Raw genomic sequence first — 20,587 nt, forward strand, 5'->3', positions numbered from 1 at the left:
TAATCACATGTCAGTTCTAATATAATACATTTGTCCAATGAATACCCGTTTACCATCTACATTTCTTCTTGGTGTAGCAATTTTAGTGGCCACTAGTGTACTTTTAATACAAAACTAAGCGAATAAATTCATCGTCTTTTTAATACAGTGTTGTGCAGCGCTGTGCCTACTATCATTGCACTCGTAATCGTATAAGAAACCCGAATCTGTGATTGGAACTCCAATTTTAATTTTATCTTACTCCCTCTCTACAAAGAGGGACTTGGCAGGACTGCTGTAGAAACTTCGTCATGTGTTCTAAACGCCTCTGGATTGCCTCTGTGTTACACTTCATTGTGAAAAGTTAACTTCTAGGAAAAGTTGAAATATTATAAAGCCTGTTAAAGATGTGTCGCCAAACCACAAAATGAAGAAATAGAAGTAGAGGCCTTGATTCTACAAAAGATAACTACACTCGAAGCAACTGTTGCAAGTCAGACCACACAAACGCACTTTTCATTTCTTTCATTTGACAGTGCGATGCATCGTTGTACACTTATTTTCTTATTTATTTTCTTACTTATAATTTTAAGGAATAATATCCTAATTACTCTTAGACAACAAGGGGGATGCATGTAAACAGGAATATTTGGAATAATTATTAATGTTCACGACTTTCTGTCCAATCTATGTCTTGAACTGTGTATGCGTTCCTGGTCTAGTCTCGCATATAACGCTCTACAGGTGTTACTATAAAAAGAAGACGGATACTGGAAGGTCTGGAGACCAAGTCGATATGTCATTTTAGTATTCCATGAAATTTTGCGAGCCGCAAGCAGACGTTTCACGGCTGCCATAGACTCTTACCAGTGTGATGAAACGAAGTGTGCTGAGTGTTTGGACCAAAAAAAAGAAGGTCTCTAGGTTCAGGTGGGTACAGTACCTCGTTCATCCTCATAAAGACATAAGAGCCGAGTGAGTTTTTCCTACGCACAGTAGCGGAAGTTCTGCTTATGCAAACGGATTTCATTCAACATCCAAAGGTCTTAAATGGGGTCTGTCCTTCATTCACTTTAGCCAACAATTCTTTATAAATTTGCACCCCGCTACACAGTCACTAACAATTTTTGGAAAATCATATGTTTGTACGACTGGAATCAAAGCTGAACGAGTATTCTTTAATGCACGAACGATCTACCCGCAATGCCGACGTAGGTTTTAGCATCAAAGGACGAGGACTCTTTACTACGGCATCTTGCATGGCAACAACGTTTACACACTTCGCCCTGCCCTCAAAGACTTTTCTTCAAGGCTCACAGTTGTTAGAAAGTCCAGTCCCATATTCCCTACTCGTGCAACGAATAAACTTCACCACAATATCTGATCTGATAGTGCTCCAAAATTCTCTTTATTCATTGTCACTCTGTCACCACGTCAGAAAACCGAATGCTCTAAATCAGACCACAGCTTCATGGAACCTAAATGTCTGTTAATGTGTACATAATTCGTCGTCATTCCTCCCCTCCTGATACTGCTGAAAAGTTGCCAGCGTCAGCAGACGCTTTGCTGGCATAGACTGTTTGACAACGTGCGAGTTGGCTAAACCCTGATGAAATGAAGTGTGCTGATGTCAGGGCTTGGAAATGTATAGTGTGTTGGGTCCAAACCCCTTCTAGCATACTGTTATAACGTTCAGACACTATAATGGGTACAAAAAAAAATACACTCCTGGAAATGGAAAAAAGAACACATTGACACCGGTGTGTCAGACCCACCATACTTGCTCCGGACACTGCGAGAGGGCTGTACAAGCAATGATCACACGCACGGCACAGCGGACACACCAGGAACCGCGGTGTTGGCCGTCGAATGGCGCTAGCTGCGCAGCATTTGTGCACCGCCGCCGTCAGTGACAGCCAGTTTGCCGTGGCATACGGAGCTCCATCGCAGTCTTTAACACTGGTAGCATGCCGCGACAGCGTGGACGTGAACCGTATGTGCAGTTGACGGACTTTGAGCGAGGGCGTATAGAGGGCATGCGGGAGGCCGGGTGGACGTACCGCCGAATTGATCAACACGTGGGGCGTGAGGTCTCCACAGTACATCGATATTGTCGCCAGTGGTCGGCGGAAGGTGCAAGTGCCCGTCGACCTGGGACCGGACCGCAGCGACGCAAGGATGCACGCCAAGACCGTAGGATCCTACGCAGTGCCGTAGGGGACCGCACCGCCACTTCCCAGCAAATTAGGGACACTGTTGCTCCTGGGGTATCGGCGAGGACCATTCGCAACCGTCTCCACGAAGCTGGGCTACGGTCCCGCACACCGTTAGGCCGTCTTCCGCTCACGCCCCAACATCGTGCAGCCCGCCTCCAGTGGTGTCGCGACAGGCGTGAATGGAGGGACGAATGGAGACGTGTCGTCTTCAGCGATGAGAGTCGCTTCTGCCTTGGTGCCAATGATGGTCGTATGCGTGTTTGGCGCCGTGCAGGTGAGCGCCACAATCAGGACTGCATACGACCGAGGCACACAGGGCCAACACCCGGCATCATGGTGTGGGGAGCGATCTCCTACACTGGCCGTACACCTCTGGTGATCGTCGAGAGGACACTGAATAGTGCACGGTACATCCAAACCGTCATCGAACCCATCGTTCTACCATTCCTAGACCGGCAAGGGAACTTGCTGTTCCAACAGGGCAATGCACGTCCGCATGTATCCCGTGCCACCCAACATGCTCTAGAAGGTGTAAGTCAACTACCCTGGCCAGCAAGATCTCCGGATCTGTCCCCCATTGAGCATGTTTGGGACTGGATGAAGCGTCTCTCACGCGGTCTGCATGTCCAGCACGAACGCTGGTCCAACTGAGGCGCCAGGTGGAAATGGCATGGCAAGCCGTTCCACAGGACTACATCCAGCATCTCTACGATCGTCTCCATGGGAGAATAGCAGCCTGCATTGCTGCGAAAGGTGGATATACACTGTACTAGTGCCGACATTTTGCATGCTCTGTTGCCTGTGTCTATGTGCCTGTGGTTCTGTCAGTGTGATCATGTGATGTATCTCACCCCAGGAATGTGTCAACAAAGTTTCCCCTTCCTGGGACAATGATTTCACGGTGTTCTTATTTCAATTTCCAGGAGTGTAGTTCAAATGGCTCTGAGCACTATGGGACTTAACATCTGAGGTCATCAGTCCCCTAGAACTTAGAACTACTTAAACCTAACTAACCTAAGGACATCACACACATCCATGCCCGAGGCAGGATTCGAACCTGCGACCGTAGCAGTCGCGCGGTTCCGGACTGAAGCGACTAGAACCGCTCGGCCACCGCGACCGGCTATAATAGGTACAGTTCGCGTCTCTGCAGCGCACGCTTTTGGTAACTTTGTTGCTATGTAACTTCTAGCCTTCCTCCACTACTGTTGCTCTGCACCATCCCGTACCGTTTATTTTATTCTTCACTACATCTCTGTAAATCTTTGATGAATATCATATCAACTGACTTATTCATAGCTTCTGGAAATGTCCCACAAATGATTCCTGTCATCAGTAATGCGGCACGATGTGGTGAATGAGGTAAACCACGTTTTCAGCTTTTTAAGGTTTCCGAACTATTCCAATTTCTAGGAATGATTTCATTGATGTGTCTGTTACTGTTTCATCATCAGATATGATTAGTGCGCTTCATTACACACAGCCACTTGTTCATTACTCTCCTACTGTCCCTCTGTGGCTCAATATCAAAGGTTAAACCACTAAGTAAGAGTCATAATTTTATGTTTCATTCAGTTGCTATCTCCCATAACATCTGCTGATGTTCATGGTCACCTTCGCTGTGTTACAGAGGAGGTTGAAAAGTAAAAGAAAATGTCAGAATATTTCGATTATGCGCCCTTACATTATTTATAATTTTACAGGAAAGTTGTTGTAGCACCAGATGACTTCAAGTATTCGTGGTTGTATCTGGACTAAGGCCCCACAATTCCGGAAGTGATCTCCTGTGAACAGCTGACATCTTGAAAGGCACATGGGCGGCCATTGTGGTGGTAAACTTATCTGCCTTTCGTTATAACACATCTTCCTATGAATTATGCCACAGAAAAATGTCTAATTTAAGACTATAACTTCAAGACAGCAATTCAGTTTATGAACGAACGGCAACGATTCGTTGTTTGCTGATTTTTTTTTTTTTTAGATGCTACAAGAAACTTGCCGTAACTTCATGTTCACGACTAAATGTTTCTTATTACGAGGTTCGTTCAGTACGTAATGCCTCACATTTTTTCTCAGAACATATTTATTGTCAAGAGTCAGAATTTGGTAACATGTCCATGTCCTATTTTTCTACATAATCTCCATCGCATTCTATGGCTGTACGCCAACATTGTGGAAGAGCAAGTGATTCCTGCTGATAAAAGCCCTTGTCCTGTAGACGTAGCCATGTTTCCATTGCATCACTGATACTTCGTCATCTTCAAAGTGTGTTCCCCATAGATAATTTTTAAGCGGCCCAAAGTGATTGAAGTCAGAGGGTGCCAGGTCTGGAATGTAGCGTGGATGAGGCAATGATGTTCAATCCAATTTGGCGATGTGTCCCCGGGTTCTCAGATTTGTGTGAGGGCGTGCATTATCGTGTTGGAGCAAGATTTCTGCTGGATTCTTGTCCGATCGAACAGGCCGGAAACGGTTCTTGAGTTTATTGAGAGGCTTCACGTTGTTGTTGTTGTTGTTGTGGTCTTCAGTCCTGAGACTGGTTTGATGCAGCTCTCCATGCTACTCTATCCTGTGCCAGCTTCTTCATCTCCCAGTACCTACTGCAGCCTACATCCTTATGAATCTGCTTAGTGTATTCACCTCTTGGTCTCCCTCTACGATTTTTACCCTCCACGCTGCCCTCCAATACTAAATTGGTGATCCCTTGATGTCTCAGTATATGTCCTACCAACCGGTCCCTTCTTCTTGTCAAGTTGTGCCACAAACTCCTTTTCTCCCCAATTCTATTCAATACCTCCTCATTAGTTATGTGATCTACCCATCTAATCTTCAGCATTCTTCTGTAGCACCACATTTCGAAAGCTTTTATTCTCTTTTTGTCTAAACTATTTATCGTCCACGTTTCATTTCCATACATGCCTACACACCATACAAGTACTTTCGGAAAAGACTTTCTGACACTTAAATCTATACTCGATGTTAGCAAATTTCTCTTCTTCAGAAACGCTTTCCTTGTCATTGCTAGTCTACATTTCATATCCTCTCTCCTTCGATCGTCATCAGTTATTTTGCTCCCTAAATTTCAAAACTCATTTACTACTTTAAGCGTCTCATGTCCTTATCTAACACCCTCAGCATCACGCGATTTAATTCGACTGCATTCCATTATACTCGCTTTGCTTTTGTTGATGTTCATCTTATATCTTCCTTTCGAGACATTGTCCATTCCGTTCAGCTGCTCTTCCAGGTCCTTTGCTGTCTTTGCCGCATGGATTTATCTCCTCGAGTACCGTCTTTACTTTTAATGCCGAGTTCGGCTATACAAAGTAGTATACCGTCATTTCGATTTCACCTTGCTTATCGACGAAGACCTTAGTCTCATGCTTTCGTTTAGCGCTATGCTAATATCGCGATCTGTCACCTTTTATTCTTCTCCAATCTTAATATTGTCTTTTTATCGGATCTCCTTTTCTTTTTTTAATAGATATTTCACAATATTAGATGGTAACCTGAACTACTTCTTTCTCAGCATGTTTACAGCTGGGAACATGCATGGAAGGACTATTTCTTCCAAAGTCATTGGCCTCTGTGTTTGTCAAGAATTGTTTGCGCTCATGCTTAAAATCGACAGATTATTTGGTGAATTTATGGTCGCGTGCTTTGTGGGAGGACATCAGTGCTGCAGGTCGATCCTTTGGTCTAGTCTGACTCTGGGTGGTATTCTGTGGGAGATGTGCACCAACCCAAACCCACTACGCACGAGCAGTAACTGAACAGAGCATTCCGCTGCAAGGGGAACAGTTCCTTTACCGTTTCCGCTGCTGCCAAATCAATCCCACCTGAAGACATGCGTCCCTATCTCCATCTTCATCTCTATGATGAACTAAGGGCCCCTCCTGGCTATTTCAGAGACTGTCCATTGACAGAGGAATTTTCTTTCCCTTTCCACTGAGTTCCCACAACGAGAGTTCCCACACTTAAACAGTTTGTTACAACATAAAAGTTGGGTTGGTTGGGTTGTTGTGGGAGACGAGACCAGACAGCGAGGTTATCGGTCTCATCGGATTGGGGAAGGACGGGCAAGGAAGTTGGCCGTGCCCTTTCAAAGGAATCATCCCGGCATTTGCCTGGAGAGATTTATGGAAATCACGGAAAACCTAAATCAGGATGGCCGGACGCGGGATTGAACCGTCGTCCTCCCGAATGCGAGTCCAGTGTGCTAACCACTGCGCCACCTCGCTCGGTAACATACAAGTACTTACTTGCACAGGAAGCAGTACTTCCAGAAAACAAAACTTATGTACTACACACTGAGACATAACGAAACAAAAATGACAGTTCTCATTGCCTTAGGGGTTATTCCTTAAATTCTAGTTTCTCACAGGAAAAAGACAGGTGGATGGGCTGAGGGGCAAAGAAGGGCTTGGGGGGGGGGGGGGGGCATGTTATTTTGTATTCATCTTTCCGCACCTGTGACAGGGTATGCTATGTAAGAGTGCTCATCTAGGACCTTCTAATTTTGTACGAGGTATCAAACAAAAAAATAAAACGTAGAGCTTCTTCTCGACAAATCCGACCGTAGGTGGACCAGCACTAAATCACCTACCTTAATCAAGGATTTTGTTCAGTCACGTTATTCCTTTCGCTAAACTTCCTTACTTCATGTGCAATCTCTAATTTCTTTCCAGATTCGTATCTGGGAGAGGCGGTAATCTAGCCACTTCTGTAATGCGCATGATTATTGTCCTATTTAGAATCAGTTTGACAGGCAGATAACCTAAGGCGCCATGAACTGAGCTATTGATGACAGATTTTTATTGCAGGATGCGCTTTACTCACTTTGTATGTTTCTACGAACGGTGTACGTGGGCCAATTCACTGATACCTTAGAAACATCTTTCTATCAGGTTTGCCACGGCATTATACTGTTGATTTCTTGGCGTTGTACCTCGTTGGTCCACGTTCGTAAGATGACTGCAGAGGGTTTTCAACGAGATTCCTTTAGGCATACCGTATGCTCCTACAAATTGAACTCAAACAGCTGTCTTCATGAATTTTGTTTTCTGATTCTCATTCCGGCGAATGTGAGGGCAGTTGCTTCTGTCTCTTGATTTTACCATTCTCGCCCACAATCGGGGCAAAGGATATATATACACTCCTCGAAATGGAAAAAAGAACACATTGACACCGGTGTGTCAGACCCACCATACTTGCTCAGGACACTGCGAGAGGGCTGTACAAGCAATGATCACACGCACGGCACAGCGGACACACCAGGAACCGCGGTGTTGGCCGTCGAATGGCGCTAGCTGCGCAGCATTTGTGCACCGCCGCCGTCAGTGTCAGCCAGTTTGCCGTGGCATACGGAGCTCCATCGCAGTCTTTAACACTGGTAGCATGCCGCGACAGCGTGGACGTGAACCGTACGTGCAGTTGACGGACTTTGAGCGAGGGCGTATAGTGGGCATGCGGGAGGCCGGGTGGACGTACCGCCGAATTGCTCAACACGTGGGGCGTGAGGTCTCCACAGTACATCGATGTTGTCGCCAGTGGTCGGCGGAAGGTGCACGTGCCCGTCGACCTGGGACCGGACCGCAGCGACGCACGGATGCACGCCAAGACCGTAGGATCCTACGCAGTGCCGTAGGGGACCGCACCGCCACTTCCCAGCAAATTAGGGACACTGTTGCTCCTGGGGTATCGGCGAGGACCATTCGCAACCGTCTCCACGAAGCTGGGCTACGGTCCCGCACACCGTTAGGCCGTCTTCCGCTCACGCCCCAACATCGTGCAGCCCGCCTCCAGTGGTGTCGCGACAGGCGTGAATGGAGGGACGAATGGAGACGTGTCGTCTTCAGCGATGAGAGTCGCTTCTGCCTTGGTGCCAATGATGGTCGTATGCGTGTTTGGCGCCGTGCAGGTGAGCGCCACAATCAGGACTGCATACGACCGAGGCACACAGGGCCAACACCCGGCATCGTGGTGTGGGGAGCGATCTCCTACACTGGCCGTACACCTCTGGTGATCGTCGAGGGGACACTGAATAGTGCACGGTACATCCAAACCGTCATCGAACCCATCGTTCTACCATTCCTAGACCGGCAAGGGAACTTGCTGTTCCAACAGGACAATGCACGTCCGCATGTATCCCGTGCCACCCAACGTGCTCTAGAAGGTGTAAGTCAACTACCTTGGCCAGCAAGATCTCCGAATTTGTCCCCCATTGAGCATCTTTGGGACTGGATGAAGCGTCGTCTCACTCTGGTCTGCACGTCCAGCACGAACGCTGGTCCAACTGAGGCGCCAGGTGGAAATGGCATGGCAAGCCGTTCCACAGGACTACATCCAGCATCTCCACGATCGTCTCCATGGGAGAATAGCAGCCTGCATTGCTGCGAAAGGTGGATATACACTGTACTAGTGCCGACATTGTGCATGCTCTGTTGCCTGTGTCTATGTGCCTGTGGTTCTGTCAGTGTGATGTATCTGGCCCCAGGAATGTGTCAATAAATTTTCCCCTTCCTGGGACAATGAATTCACGGTGTTCTTATTTCAATTTCCAGGAGTGTATATATACACGGTGAGTCACCTAACGTTACCGCTGGATATATTTCGTAAACTACATCAAATACTGACGAACCGATTCCACAGACCGAACGTGAGGAGAGGGGCTAGTGTAATTGGTTAATACAAACCATACAAAAATGCACGGAAGTATGTTTTTTAACACAAACCTACGTTTTTTTAATGGAACCACGTTAGTTTTGTTAGCACATCTGAACATATAAACAAATAGGTAATCAGTGATGTTTGTTGCATTGTAAAATGTTAATTACATCCGGAGATATTGTAACCTAAAGTTGGCGCTTGAAACCTCCGACGTTCAGTTGCGTGTTGTAACAAACAGCTGCAACATACATCGCGATTCTACAGAATGATCTGCCAACGTTGCTCGAAAATGTCCTACTGGAAACGCGTCGACGTACGTGGTGTCAGCATGATGGTGCACCTGCACATTCCGCAATTAACACTAGGCTGACCCTTGACAGGATGTTTGATGGGCGTTTCATAGGACGTGGAGGACACATAAATTGGCCAGCCCGTTCTCCTGATCTTACTCCTCTGGACTTCTTTCTGTGGGATACGCTAAAGGAGAATGTTTACCGTGATGTGCCTACAACCCCAGAGGATATGAAACAACGTATTGTGGCAGCCTGCGGCGACATTACACCAGATGCACTGCGGCGTGTACGACATTCGTTACGCCAGAGATTGCAATTGTGTGCAGGAAATGATGGCCACCACATTGAACATCTATTGGCCGGACATGTCGGGACACACTCTATTCCACTCCGGAATTGAAAACGGAAACCACGTGTGTACGTGTACCTCACCGCTCATGGTAATGTACATTTGCGTCAGTGAAAAAGACCAATAAAAAGGTGTTAGCGTGTGGACGTGATGTGCTGTTCCAGTCTCTTCTGTACCTAAGGTCCATCACCGTTCCATTTGGATCCCTACGTAATTCGGTGCTCTCCGATACACACGATCGAACAGCGGAGGAGTGGTACTCAAGCGTCAACTTGAGGTTACAATATCTCCGGATGTAATTAACATTTTACAATGCAACAAACGGCACTGATTGCGTATTTGTTTATATGTTCAGATGTGCTACCAAACCTAACGGGGTTCCATTTTAAAAAAACGTAGGTTTGTGTTAAAAAACATACTTCTGTGCATTTTTTTATGGTTTGTATTAACCAGTTACACTAGCCCCTCTCCTCACGTTCGGTCTGTGGAATCGATTCGTCAGTATTTGATGTGGTTTACGAAATATATCCAGCGGTAATGCTAGGTGACTCGCCATGTCTGTAACTTCTTTCCCTGTCTCCAGATAAATGAATGAATTATAACTTACTTGTGGATCTCCCTGTCTCCTTTACTGCAACACCAGAGATCGAGTCTACAACAGTTGTTCCAGCCAGGTGTAGAAAAAAACACTGGGTGAAGGTCACAAACAACAAACATGTAACAGAAAGGCAGTAAATCAGTTATAGCCACACAACAGAACGGAAGACAGTATTTACAGAATGGGACAGCGCAAGTCAACAATGCTGGATTTTCCGTAGTATTACCTTTCCTCCATGGGAACAGGAATTTATGAAATACTAGCAGGTACCTGTGACTCCACTTATATATCAGCAATTTTGTTACGATAAGTGACGGTGAGTAAGCAAGCTATTGTGCGCCCTACAACGTGAGCTGCCCTCATATGTTCGTCTATCTGGGTAAGCATAGCTGGTGATTCGTGCCACCCCCAAACCGCAATTGGAAAATTTTAGAAATTTATGGTAAGTTCTGTGGGACCATACTGCTGAGGTCATCGGTCCCTAGGCTTACACACTACTTAATCTAACTTAAAATAACTTACGCTAAGGACAACATACACGTCCATGCCCAGAGGAGGACTCGAACCTCCGACGGGGGGAGCTGCGCGAACCGTGGCAAGGCGTCCTAGACCGCACGGCTACCAAGCGCGGCCCAACCCGCAATTGCCACAGAACACAATGACGCAATTTGCGTTGTCATAAATCCAAAATTTATAGATCTAAGTTGAGAATCTTCCTTTAGCACACTTCACAAATTAATATATAGGGATGCAATGCATTTCATTAGAGAATTACGCTATAAATTATTATTTACTGCACATATTATTGTAACTCATTTCTGTGATTTTTGTCTTCTACTCCGGTGTTTAAAATATCAATGTTTACTTTCAGAGAAACACATACAAAAATACGGAAACACTGCGACAAGTGCATATTTCAACGTACGAGTAAATGCAAATGCTACCCAGTACGGTGGTTGCACTGTTGTATTTGACCACGAATGGCACCAGTGCAATATCCTCAACATGTTGCAAATGTCGGTCGGGTCAAAACAGTGTTCTGTGTAGTTATGAGTGCTGTATGTCGGAACTCAGTTAATTCGAGCGTGGGTAAATTGTTAGTGTTCGAATGGTGGGCGCTTCCGTAACCAAGACGGCCGATGTGTTTGGTGTTTCAAGAGGTAACCTATCATACAAAGTCACAACGCTAGCGAAAGTGTAGTTTGAGTGACTGTGACAAAGCTCAGCGAAGAGGACTGTGGCGATAAATAAAAGGACGATAGCTGCTGAAGCACTGCAGAACTGAATGTCGCACTCGCGAACATTGTCAGCAGAAAACAACGCGAAGGGAGCTCCATAAGTTCTTCATTGCAGGTTGAGTTGGGATACAGCCTGCCAGGATAGCCGAGAGCGCTAACGCGCTGCTTCCTGTACTCGGGTAGGCGCGCCGGCTCCGGATCGAATCCGCCTGGCGGGTTAACGACGGCGGCCGGTGTACCGGCCAGCCTGGATGTGGTTTTTAGGCGGTTTTCCACATCCTACTAGGTGAATATCGGTCTGGTCCCCACGTCCCGCCTCAGTTACCCAACTCACAAACATTTGAAACACATTCACACTATTTCCCGATCTACATTCGACGCAGACAGCTGGGGTACACTAGTTCCGTCCTGGGGTATAGGGGTGGCGGTAGGAAGGACATCCGGCCACCCCTTAAGTTAACATACCAAATACGGTTAACCAAGGCTGACCCTGCGTAATTGCGGGACAAGGCGCAAGCGATAGAATAAAATAGTTGAGCTGGGATACAAAATTCACTCGTCAGTGATTCAAATTCCCCTAACAGAAGCCGGCACGGTAGCTCAGCGTGTTCGGTCAGAGGGTTTAGCTACCCTCTGTAACAAAAAATTGAGAGAACAGTTCAACGAACAACCTGAACGAGTGTCATCGGACGTCCGCATGAACAAATTCAACAAACAATATAGAACAAAATAAGATCAATTAAAAAAAAACAAGGTGCTGAAGCCATAATGCCTGGACTATGAAGCAGTCGATGAATGTCATTTGATGAAATGACTCTATTTCTAACTTCTGGCCGTGTGTGGAACACACCATCTAGCCGGCTGCTGTGACCGAGCGGTACTAGGAGCTTCGGTCCAGAAACGCTACGGTCGCAGGTTCGAATCCTGCCTTGGGCATGGATGTGTGTGATGTCCTTAGATTAGTTACGTTTAAGTAATTCTAAGTCTAGGGGACTGATGACCTCAGAAGTCCCATGGAGCCATATGATTTTGCAGCACCATCTGCTTTCTGTAACGGCTGACGACGAATGTCAACACACAGTAACCCAAGTTCCATACATTGGTATCTGTTTCAAATACGTAAACATGTCGAGTTTTGTGCCTACGAACTACGATTTGCACACAGCACTGGTGTTCTGTTATCATTTGAAGAAAAATGCTGCAGAATCAAATCGAATACGTGTCAAAGCTTTCGGCGAACATGCTCTTGGGAAAACAATGTTTCGGGTAGTTCAAAAAATTCAAAAGTGGCGAGTTTGAAATGTGAAACGATGAGCGCGGGCAACCACTGAAGAAGTTCGAAGACAATGAATTGTAGGCTTTATTGAATGGAGGCGGTACTCAAACTCAACAGGAACTCGCGAAACTATTGAAGGTGACGCAGAAAGCCATGTCTCTTCGGTTGAAAGGTATGCGGAAGGTGCAGACAGTGGTAAAATGGATTCCGCATGAACCGAATGAAAGACAGCAAACAATTCTAAAGAGCACTTGTGAAATGCTGCTCGCCAGATACAAAAGATAGTCGTTTCTCCATCGAATAGTGACAGGTGATGAAAAACGGCTATATTCTGAGAATCCTGAGCCTCATAAAGCATAGGTGAATCCAGGCTAACAATCAACATTCACTTCAAGACCAAATCGCTTTGGAAAGAAGACAATGCTCTGTGTTTGGTGGGATCAGAAGGGTGTCATCTATTATGAGCGGCTAAAACCTGGTGAAGCTGTTAACCAGGAGTGGCCGAGTGGTTCTAGGCGCTACAGTCCGGAGCCGAGCGACCGCTACGGTTGCAGGTTCGAATCCTACCTCGGGCATGTATGTGTGTGACGTCCTTAGGTTAGTTAGGTTTAATTAGTTCTAAGTTCTAGGTGACTGATGACCTCAGAAGTTAAGTTGCATAGCGCTCAGAGCCATTTGAATCATTTGGAGTCGTCAACACTGATCGCTGCCAACAGAAAATAATCGATCTGAATCGAGCATTACGTGAAAAACGACGAAGTATGGGAAAAGCCAACACAAAGTAATATTGCTCCATGATAACGCCCCATCACACACAGCAAAACGGGCCAGGGGAACGATCGAGACATTCAGTTGGGAGATACTAGGGCAGCGGCTTATTCTCGAGGCTTGTCTCCTTCCATTTCGCATCACTGGGGCACGCTCTCGCTGAACAACGCTTCACTTAGTATGAAAATGAACGAAAATGGCTCGCCGACTGGTTCACTTCAAAATAAGCACCTTTTTTTGTGGCATTCATAGCCTGCCGGAGAGATGAGAGAAATGTGCAAATAGTAGTGGAGATTATTTTCAGTAAAATACTGTTTATCAGTTACAAACAAAAGACCTGTAATTATTGTAACCGAATTCCAGATTCGTACTTCTTCAGCTGGTAATCTGCGTTACTGTCCAGTGTTAAGTGACCATTTTGGAGTATCACATCCATCCACGGTAAACTTCTTGTTCTACAATGGTAATGCAGTGTTACAAGACCACAGAACGCTGTTCACACAGCTCACATTATCTAGGACTAGTTTAGTGAGCTCGAGGATCTCCCCTGGCCTCCAGAGTCACCAATGTGAATATTACTGAGCCTTAACGGCCGACTTTCCAGAGGAGAGTGCCTCGTTGCTATGCACCTAATGAAACTGTCACTATAAGGAGAAAAAGTGATATACACTACTGGCCATTAAAATTGCTGCACTAAGAAAAAATGCAGATCATAAACAGGTATTCATTGGACAAATATATTATACTAGAACTGACAGGTGATTTTCACGCAATTTGGGTGCATAGATCCTGAGAAATCAGCACCCAGAACAACCACCTCTGGCCGTAATAACGGCCTTGAAACGCCTGGGCATTGAGTCAAACAGAGCTTGGATGGGGTGTACAGGTACAGCTGCCCATGCAGCTTCAACACGATACCACAGTTCATCAACAGTAGTGAATGGCGTATTGCCAGTTGCTCGGCCACTATTGACCAGACATTTTCAATTGGTGGGAGATCTGGAGAATGTGCTGGCCAGGGCAGCAGTCGAACATTTTCTGTATCCAGAAAGCCCCGTGCTGGACTTGCAACATGCGGCCGTGCATTATCCTGCTTAAATGTAGGGTTTCGCAGGGATCGAATGAAGGGTAGAGCCACGGGTCGTAACACATCTGAAATGTAGCGTCCACTGTTCAAAGTGCCGTCAATGCAAACAAGAGGTGACCCAGACGTGTAACCAATGGCACCCTATACCACCACGCCGAATGATACGCCAGTATGGCGATGACGAATACACGCTTCCAATGAACGTTCACCGCGATGTCGCCAAACACGGATACGACCATCATGATGCTGTAAACAGAACCTGGATTCATCCGAAAAAGGACGTTTTGCCATTTGTGCACCCAGGTTCGTCGATGAGTACACCATCGCAGGCGCTCCTGTCTGTGATGCAGAGTCTAGGCTCACTGCAGCCATGGTCTCCGAGCTGATAGTCCATGCTGCTGTAAACGTCATCGAACTGTTCGTGCAGATGATTGTTGTCTTGCAAACGTCCCCATCTGTTGACTCAGGGGTCGAGACGTGGCTGCACGATCTGTTACAGCTATGCGGATAAGATGCCAGTCATCTCGACTGCTAGTGATACGAGGCCGTTGGGATGCAGCACAGCGTTCCGTATTACCCTCCTGAACCTACCGATTCCATATTCTGCCAACAGACATTGGATCTCGACCAACGCGAGCAGCAATGTCGCGATACGATAAACCGCAATCGCGATAGGCTACAATCCGACCTTTATCAAAGTTGGAAACGTGATGGTACGCATTTCTCCTCCTTACACGAGGCATCACAACAACGTTTCACCAGGCAACGACAGTCAACTGCCGTGTATGAGAAATTGGTTGGAAACTTTCCTCATGTCAGCACGTTGTAGGTGTCGCCACCGTGAATACTCTGAGAAGCTAATCATTTGCATATCACAGCGTCTTCTTCCTGTCGGTTAAATTTCGCGTCTGTAGAGCGTCATCTTCGTCGTGTAGCAGTTTTAATGGCCAGTAGTGTAAGATACTCTTGAAAACCATACAGGACCTGTGTTTGTCCGTTCAGAGACGACTGCAATCTTTTTGAATGAGAGAGGTTTCCGAGCGCCGTATATGGCACGGTAATGTGTTGTATTTTCGGTGTTGCCGTATGTTTGCCCGCCCTGTGTATTGAATCGTTCCATGAAGCAGAGCTTTCAGCTCACATGGCCCCAGGCCGTGTGGAGCCCGCCTTCACGCTGCGACCTGTAGTGCAGTGTTTGTGTGTGGCAGGTACCGGTTCGAGCAGAGCGCGGGCTGGGGTTTCCGCAGCCGCGGCGGCAGCTGGAACGGCCTCGTGGGGCGGCTGCTGTCGGGGCGCGTCGAGGTGGCCGTCGCCTTCGTCATGATGACGCCCGAGCGCCACCGCGTCGTCGACTTCTCCCTGCCCCTCGTCTTCTCAGGGTCAGTGGCCGTCCTTCCTCCAGGGAAGACAAGTTCTCCTTGGCTTAAACAGCCGCTTCACTGCCAACTTCGTATCATCCATAACACCACTTGGCATAAATTCTCCATATAATGAAAGCGAAAAAATTTATTTAGTTGGCCGTGGGGTCCCTCGAGAGTAAAACATAATTTGTGTGTAGAGTATTTATCCAAGGAGGTCCATTGATAGCGACCGAGCCAAATACCTCACGAAATAAGCGTGAAACGAAAAAACTACAAAGAATGAAACTCGTCTAGCTTGAAGGGGGAAACCAGATGGCGCTATGGTTGGCCCGCTAGATGGTGCTGCAATAGGTCAAACGGATATCAACTGCGTTTTTATAAATAGGAACCCCCATTTTTTATTACATATTTGTGTAGTACGTAAAGAAATATGAATGTTTTAGTTGGACCACTTTCTTCGCTTTGTGAAAGATGGCGCTGTAATAGTCACAAACGTATAAGTACGTGGTATCACGTAACATTCCGCCAGTGCGGACGGTATTTGCTACGTGATACATTACCCGTGTTAAAATGGACCATTTACCAATTGCGGAAAAGGTCGATATCGTGTTGATGTATGGCTATTGTGATCAAAATGCCCAATGGGCGTGTGCTATGTATGCTGCTCGGTATCCTGGACTACATCATCCAAGCGTCTGGACCGTTCGCCAGATAGTTACTTTATTTAAGGAAACAGAAAGTGTTGAGCTACATGTGAAACGTCAACCACGACCTGAAGCAAATGATGATGCCCAAGTAGGTGTTTTAGCTGCTGTTTCGGCTAATCCGCACATCAGTAGCAGACAAATTGCGCGAGAATCGGGAATCTCAGAAACGACGGTGTTGAGAATGCTACATCAACATCGATTGCACCCGTACCATATTTCTATGCACCAGGAATTGCATGGCGACGGCTTTGAACGTCGTGTACAGTTCTGCCACTGGGCACAAGAGAAATTACGGGACGATGACATATGTCTTGCACGCGTTCTATTTAGCGACGAAGCGTCATTAATCTACATCTACATCCATACTCCGCAATATGCTGCTCGACTCCTCGGTGAAGGTATGTTCTCGAAACTTCAACAAACCCCGTACCAAGCTACTGAGCATCTCCCCTGCAGGGGCTTCCACTGGAGTTTATCTGTCATCTCCGTAACGCTTTCGCGGTTACTAAATGATCCTGTAACGAAGCGCGCTGTTCTCCGTTGGATCTTCTCTATCTCTTCTATCAACCATATCTGGTACGGATCCCACACTGCTGAGCAGTATTCAAGCAGTGGGCGAACAAGCGTACTGTAACCTACTTCCTTTGTTTTCGGATTGCATTTCCTTAGGATTCTTCCAGTGAATCTCAGTCTGGCATCTGCTTTACCGACGATCAACTTTATATGATCGTTCCATTTTAAATCACTCGTAATGCGTACTCCCAGATAATTTATGGAATTAACTGCTTCCAGTTGCTGACCTGCTATATTGTAGCTAAATGAAATGGGATCTTTCTTTCTGTGTATTCGCAGCACATTACACTTGTCTACATTGAGATTCAATTGCCATTCCCTGCACCATGCGTCAATTCGCTGCAGATCCTCCTGCATTTCAGTACAATTTTCCACTGATACAACCTCTCGATATACACGGCATCATCCGCAAAAAAGCCTCAGTGAACTTCCGATGTCATCCACCAGGTCATTTATGTATATTGTGAATAGCAACGGTCCTATGACAGTCCCCTGCGGCACACCTGAAATCACTCTTACTTCGGAAGACCTCTTCATTGAGAATGACATGCTGCGTTCTGTTATCTTGGAACTCTTCAATTCAATTCACCAACAGCGGTAACTTAAACCGGCATAATATGCACTATTGGGCAACGCAAAATCCACTATGGCTGCGACAAGTGGAACATTAGCGACCTTGGCGGGTTAATGTATGGTGCGGCATTATCGGAGGAAGGATAATTGGCCCCCATTTTATCGATGGCTATCTAAATGGTGCAATGTATGCTGATTTCCTACGTAATGTTCTAACGACGTTACTACAAGATGTTTCACTGCATGACAGAATGGCGATGTACTTCCAACATGATGGATGTCCGTCACATAGCTCGCGGCGGCTGAAGCGGTATTGAATAGCATATTTCATGAAAGGTGGATTGGCCGTCGAAGCACCATACCGTGGCCCGCACGTTCACTGTATCTGAAGTCCCTGGATTTCTTTCCGTGGGGAAAGTTGAAGGATATTTCCTATCGTGATCTACCGACAACGCCTGACAACATGCGTCAGCCCATTGTCAATGCATGTGCGAACATTACGGAAGGCGAACTACTCGCTGTTGAGAGGAATGTCCTTACATGTATTGCCAAATGCATTGAGGTTGACGAACATCATTTTGAGGCTTTATTGCATCATTGTGGAATTTACAGGTAATTACGCTGTACGAGTAACAGCATGCGTTCTCTGAAATGATAAGTCCACAAAGGTACACGTATCACATTGGAACAACCGAAATAAAATGTTCAAACGTAACTATGTTCTGTATTTTTACCTGTTACCAAATGTTCGTCCAAAATTGTGAGCCATATTTTTCTGTCTATTACAGCGTCATCTATCACAAAGCGAAAAAGTGGTCCAACTAAAACATTCATATTTTTTTACGTACTACACGAATATGTAATAAAAATGGGGTTTCCTATTTTAAAAAACGCAGTTGATACCCGTTTGACCTATGGCAGCGCTATCTAGCAGGCCAACCATAACGCCATATGTTTTCCCCCTTCAAGCCAGACAAGTTTAGTTCTTTGTAGTTTTTTCGTTTAACGCTTATTTCGTGAGATGTTTGGCCCGGTCATGATGAATGGACCACTCTGTATGTAGTAACTATCCAGAAAGTAACCATCATTCGGCTATAATACACTCCGACACAAAAAAACGGACACACAACAAAAGGATTATCCGAATGGGACGGAAATCAGTAGATGTAACGTACATGTACAGACAAACAAATGATTACAATTTCCTAAAAAACTTGATGATTTACTCGAGAAAAAGAGCTTCACAAAATGAGGAACTCAAGAACCCGTTGATCCATCTCTGACCCCTACGCACGAAGTTATTCGGATTGGGATTTACTGATAGTTGTTGAATGTCCACCAGAGGGTATCATGCCAAACTGTGTGCAATTGGCGCGTTAGATCGTCAAAAACCCGAGCTGGGTGGACCCTGCCTATATTGCTCTAAACATTCTCTATTGGAGAGAGACTCGTGAAGGAGCTTCAGTATGCGGGGGCAGCGTGTGGGAGGAAACACCACCCGGCATTGAAATTCATCTCTACCTAATAAGATCACACCCACAGAGACTTTAAATCTGTGCCGCAAGAAAAAATAGTTGCGCCATACCGGGTCAGTGTTCTTAGGCAAATTCTCTGGACAACCCCGGCACGTAGCAGCCAACACCCTGTGGAGTAGTGGATTACAATCTATTTGTGCTGTTACTTCGCCCGCCGTAATCGAAAATTTGTTAAGATGTATCACTGATTTGCACGTAAGGCAAAGTACAGAACTCTATGCCTATCAATCTCTGTATCTGGGCTACACAGCAAGTGGGAAAATTTGTCGGGGTTGGAGTGCTGGATCTCATAGGTTTAATTCCTTAGGAACAACACCCACCACTGAAATTTGCTGCGCCATCCTATTTGGAAGTTTCGAATGGAGATGGAAAAGTGAAATCAGGGATTTGTGATTGGTGAACCTCAGTACCACAGAGATACACATGAAACTTCGTGACGCCGTATTTGGTAGCCAGAGCTTCTTTCGCAGTTTGCGAATAGTTCCTGTGCGCCATATTCAATATATTGGATGCAACTGTAACTGGCTGTTCTGTGCCGGCGGCGTATTTGTTGACACCGTGACATCGATGTCACAATCTGATGCATCAGTGACAATCGTTAAATGTTTGTTTGGATGGAAGATTACTAAAAAGCGGCCGACCTAAGGTACTTGTTAAGATGCAAGACAGCCTTCTGTCACACCTCTGACCATGCAATCCGAGCAACTCTTTTATGTAATTCATTAAGTGGGTAGAAAATCTGGGTCGCATTGGAAATACTCTTTCCATAATAATTTACCTTACCGAAAAACAACTGAAGCTTTTGGAGATCTTTAGGATCTGGTAAGTTAGTGACTGCATCCAAATTATACTTTGTGGGTGTGAGCTCATCTTTACTTAATGTATGCCCCGAGTACTTGACACTCGGCTCAAAGAAAATACATTTGTCGAAGCTACAATGCAGATGACGGGCTTTTTGCTGCTCATACAACATCTGTAAGTTGCGCATGTGCTGTGTATCTCTCATGGACCCAGTAATTAGCAAGTCATATAAGTAATTAACACAGTTTCGGTACCTTGGATGAGTTTCTCAAGGTATCTCTGAAATATCACGGGAGCACTTGCAAATCCAAATGACAACTTGTTATAATGTATGAGTCAAATGACGTAATAATCACTAAAAACTGTTTTGTCTGATCATCGATAGGTAACTGAAAATAGTTCTCAGCGAGATCTGTCTTTGAAAAAAAAAAGATCTGTCTTTGAAAAAAAAGATCTGTCTTTGAAAAATAATGGCCTCCAGCCAATTTTGCCAATAATTCCTCTGGCGTAGGAAGTGGATACAAAGCAATATTTGGTTGAGCATTAAAGATAGACTTAAAATCA

General features: G+C 45.8%; 1 protein-coding gene across 1 annotated transcript in view; it reads left to right on the forward strand.

Moving 5' to 3' along the window:
• LOC126273383 (glutamate receptor 1-like) overlaps window positions 1-20,587 on the forward strand; it is a 161,336-nt gene that overhangs the window by 94,151 nt on the left and 46,598 nt on the right. Inside the window, exon 3 of the mRNA XM_049976936.1 lies at window positions 15,682-15,852. Within this exon, the coding sequence (XP_049832893.1) occupies window positions 15,682-15,852 (171 nt within the window). The remainder of the gene's footprint in view (window positions 1-15,681; window positions 15,853-20,587) is intronic.

Source organism: Schistocerca gregaria, chromosome 5 (assembly GCF_023897955.1).
Source record: "Schistocerca gregaria isolate iqSchGreg1 chromosome 5, iqSchGreg1.2, whole genome shotgun sequence".
Classification (NCBI taxonomy): Eukaryota; Metazoa; Arthropoda; class Insecta; order Orthoptera; family Acrididae; genus Schistocerca; species Schistocerca gregaria.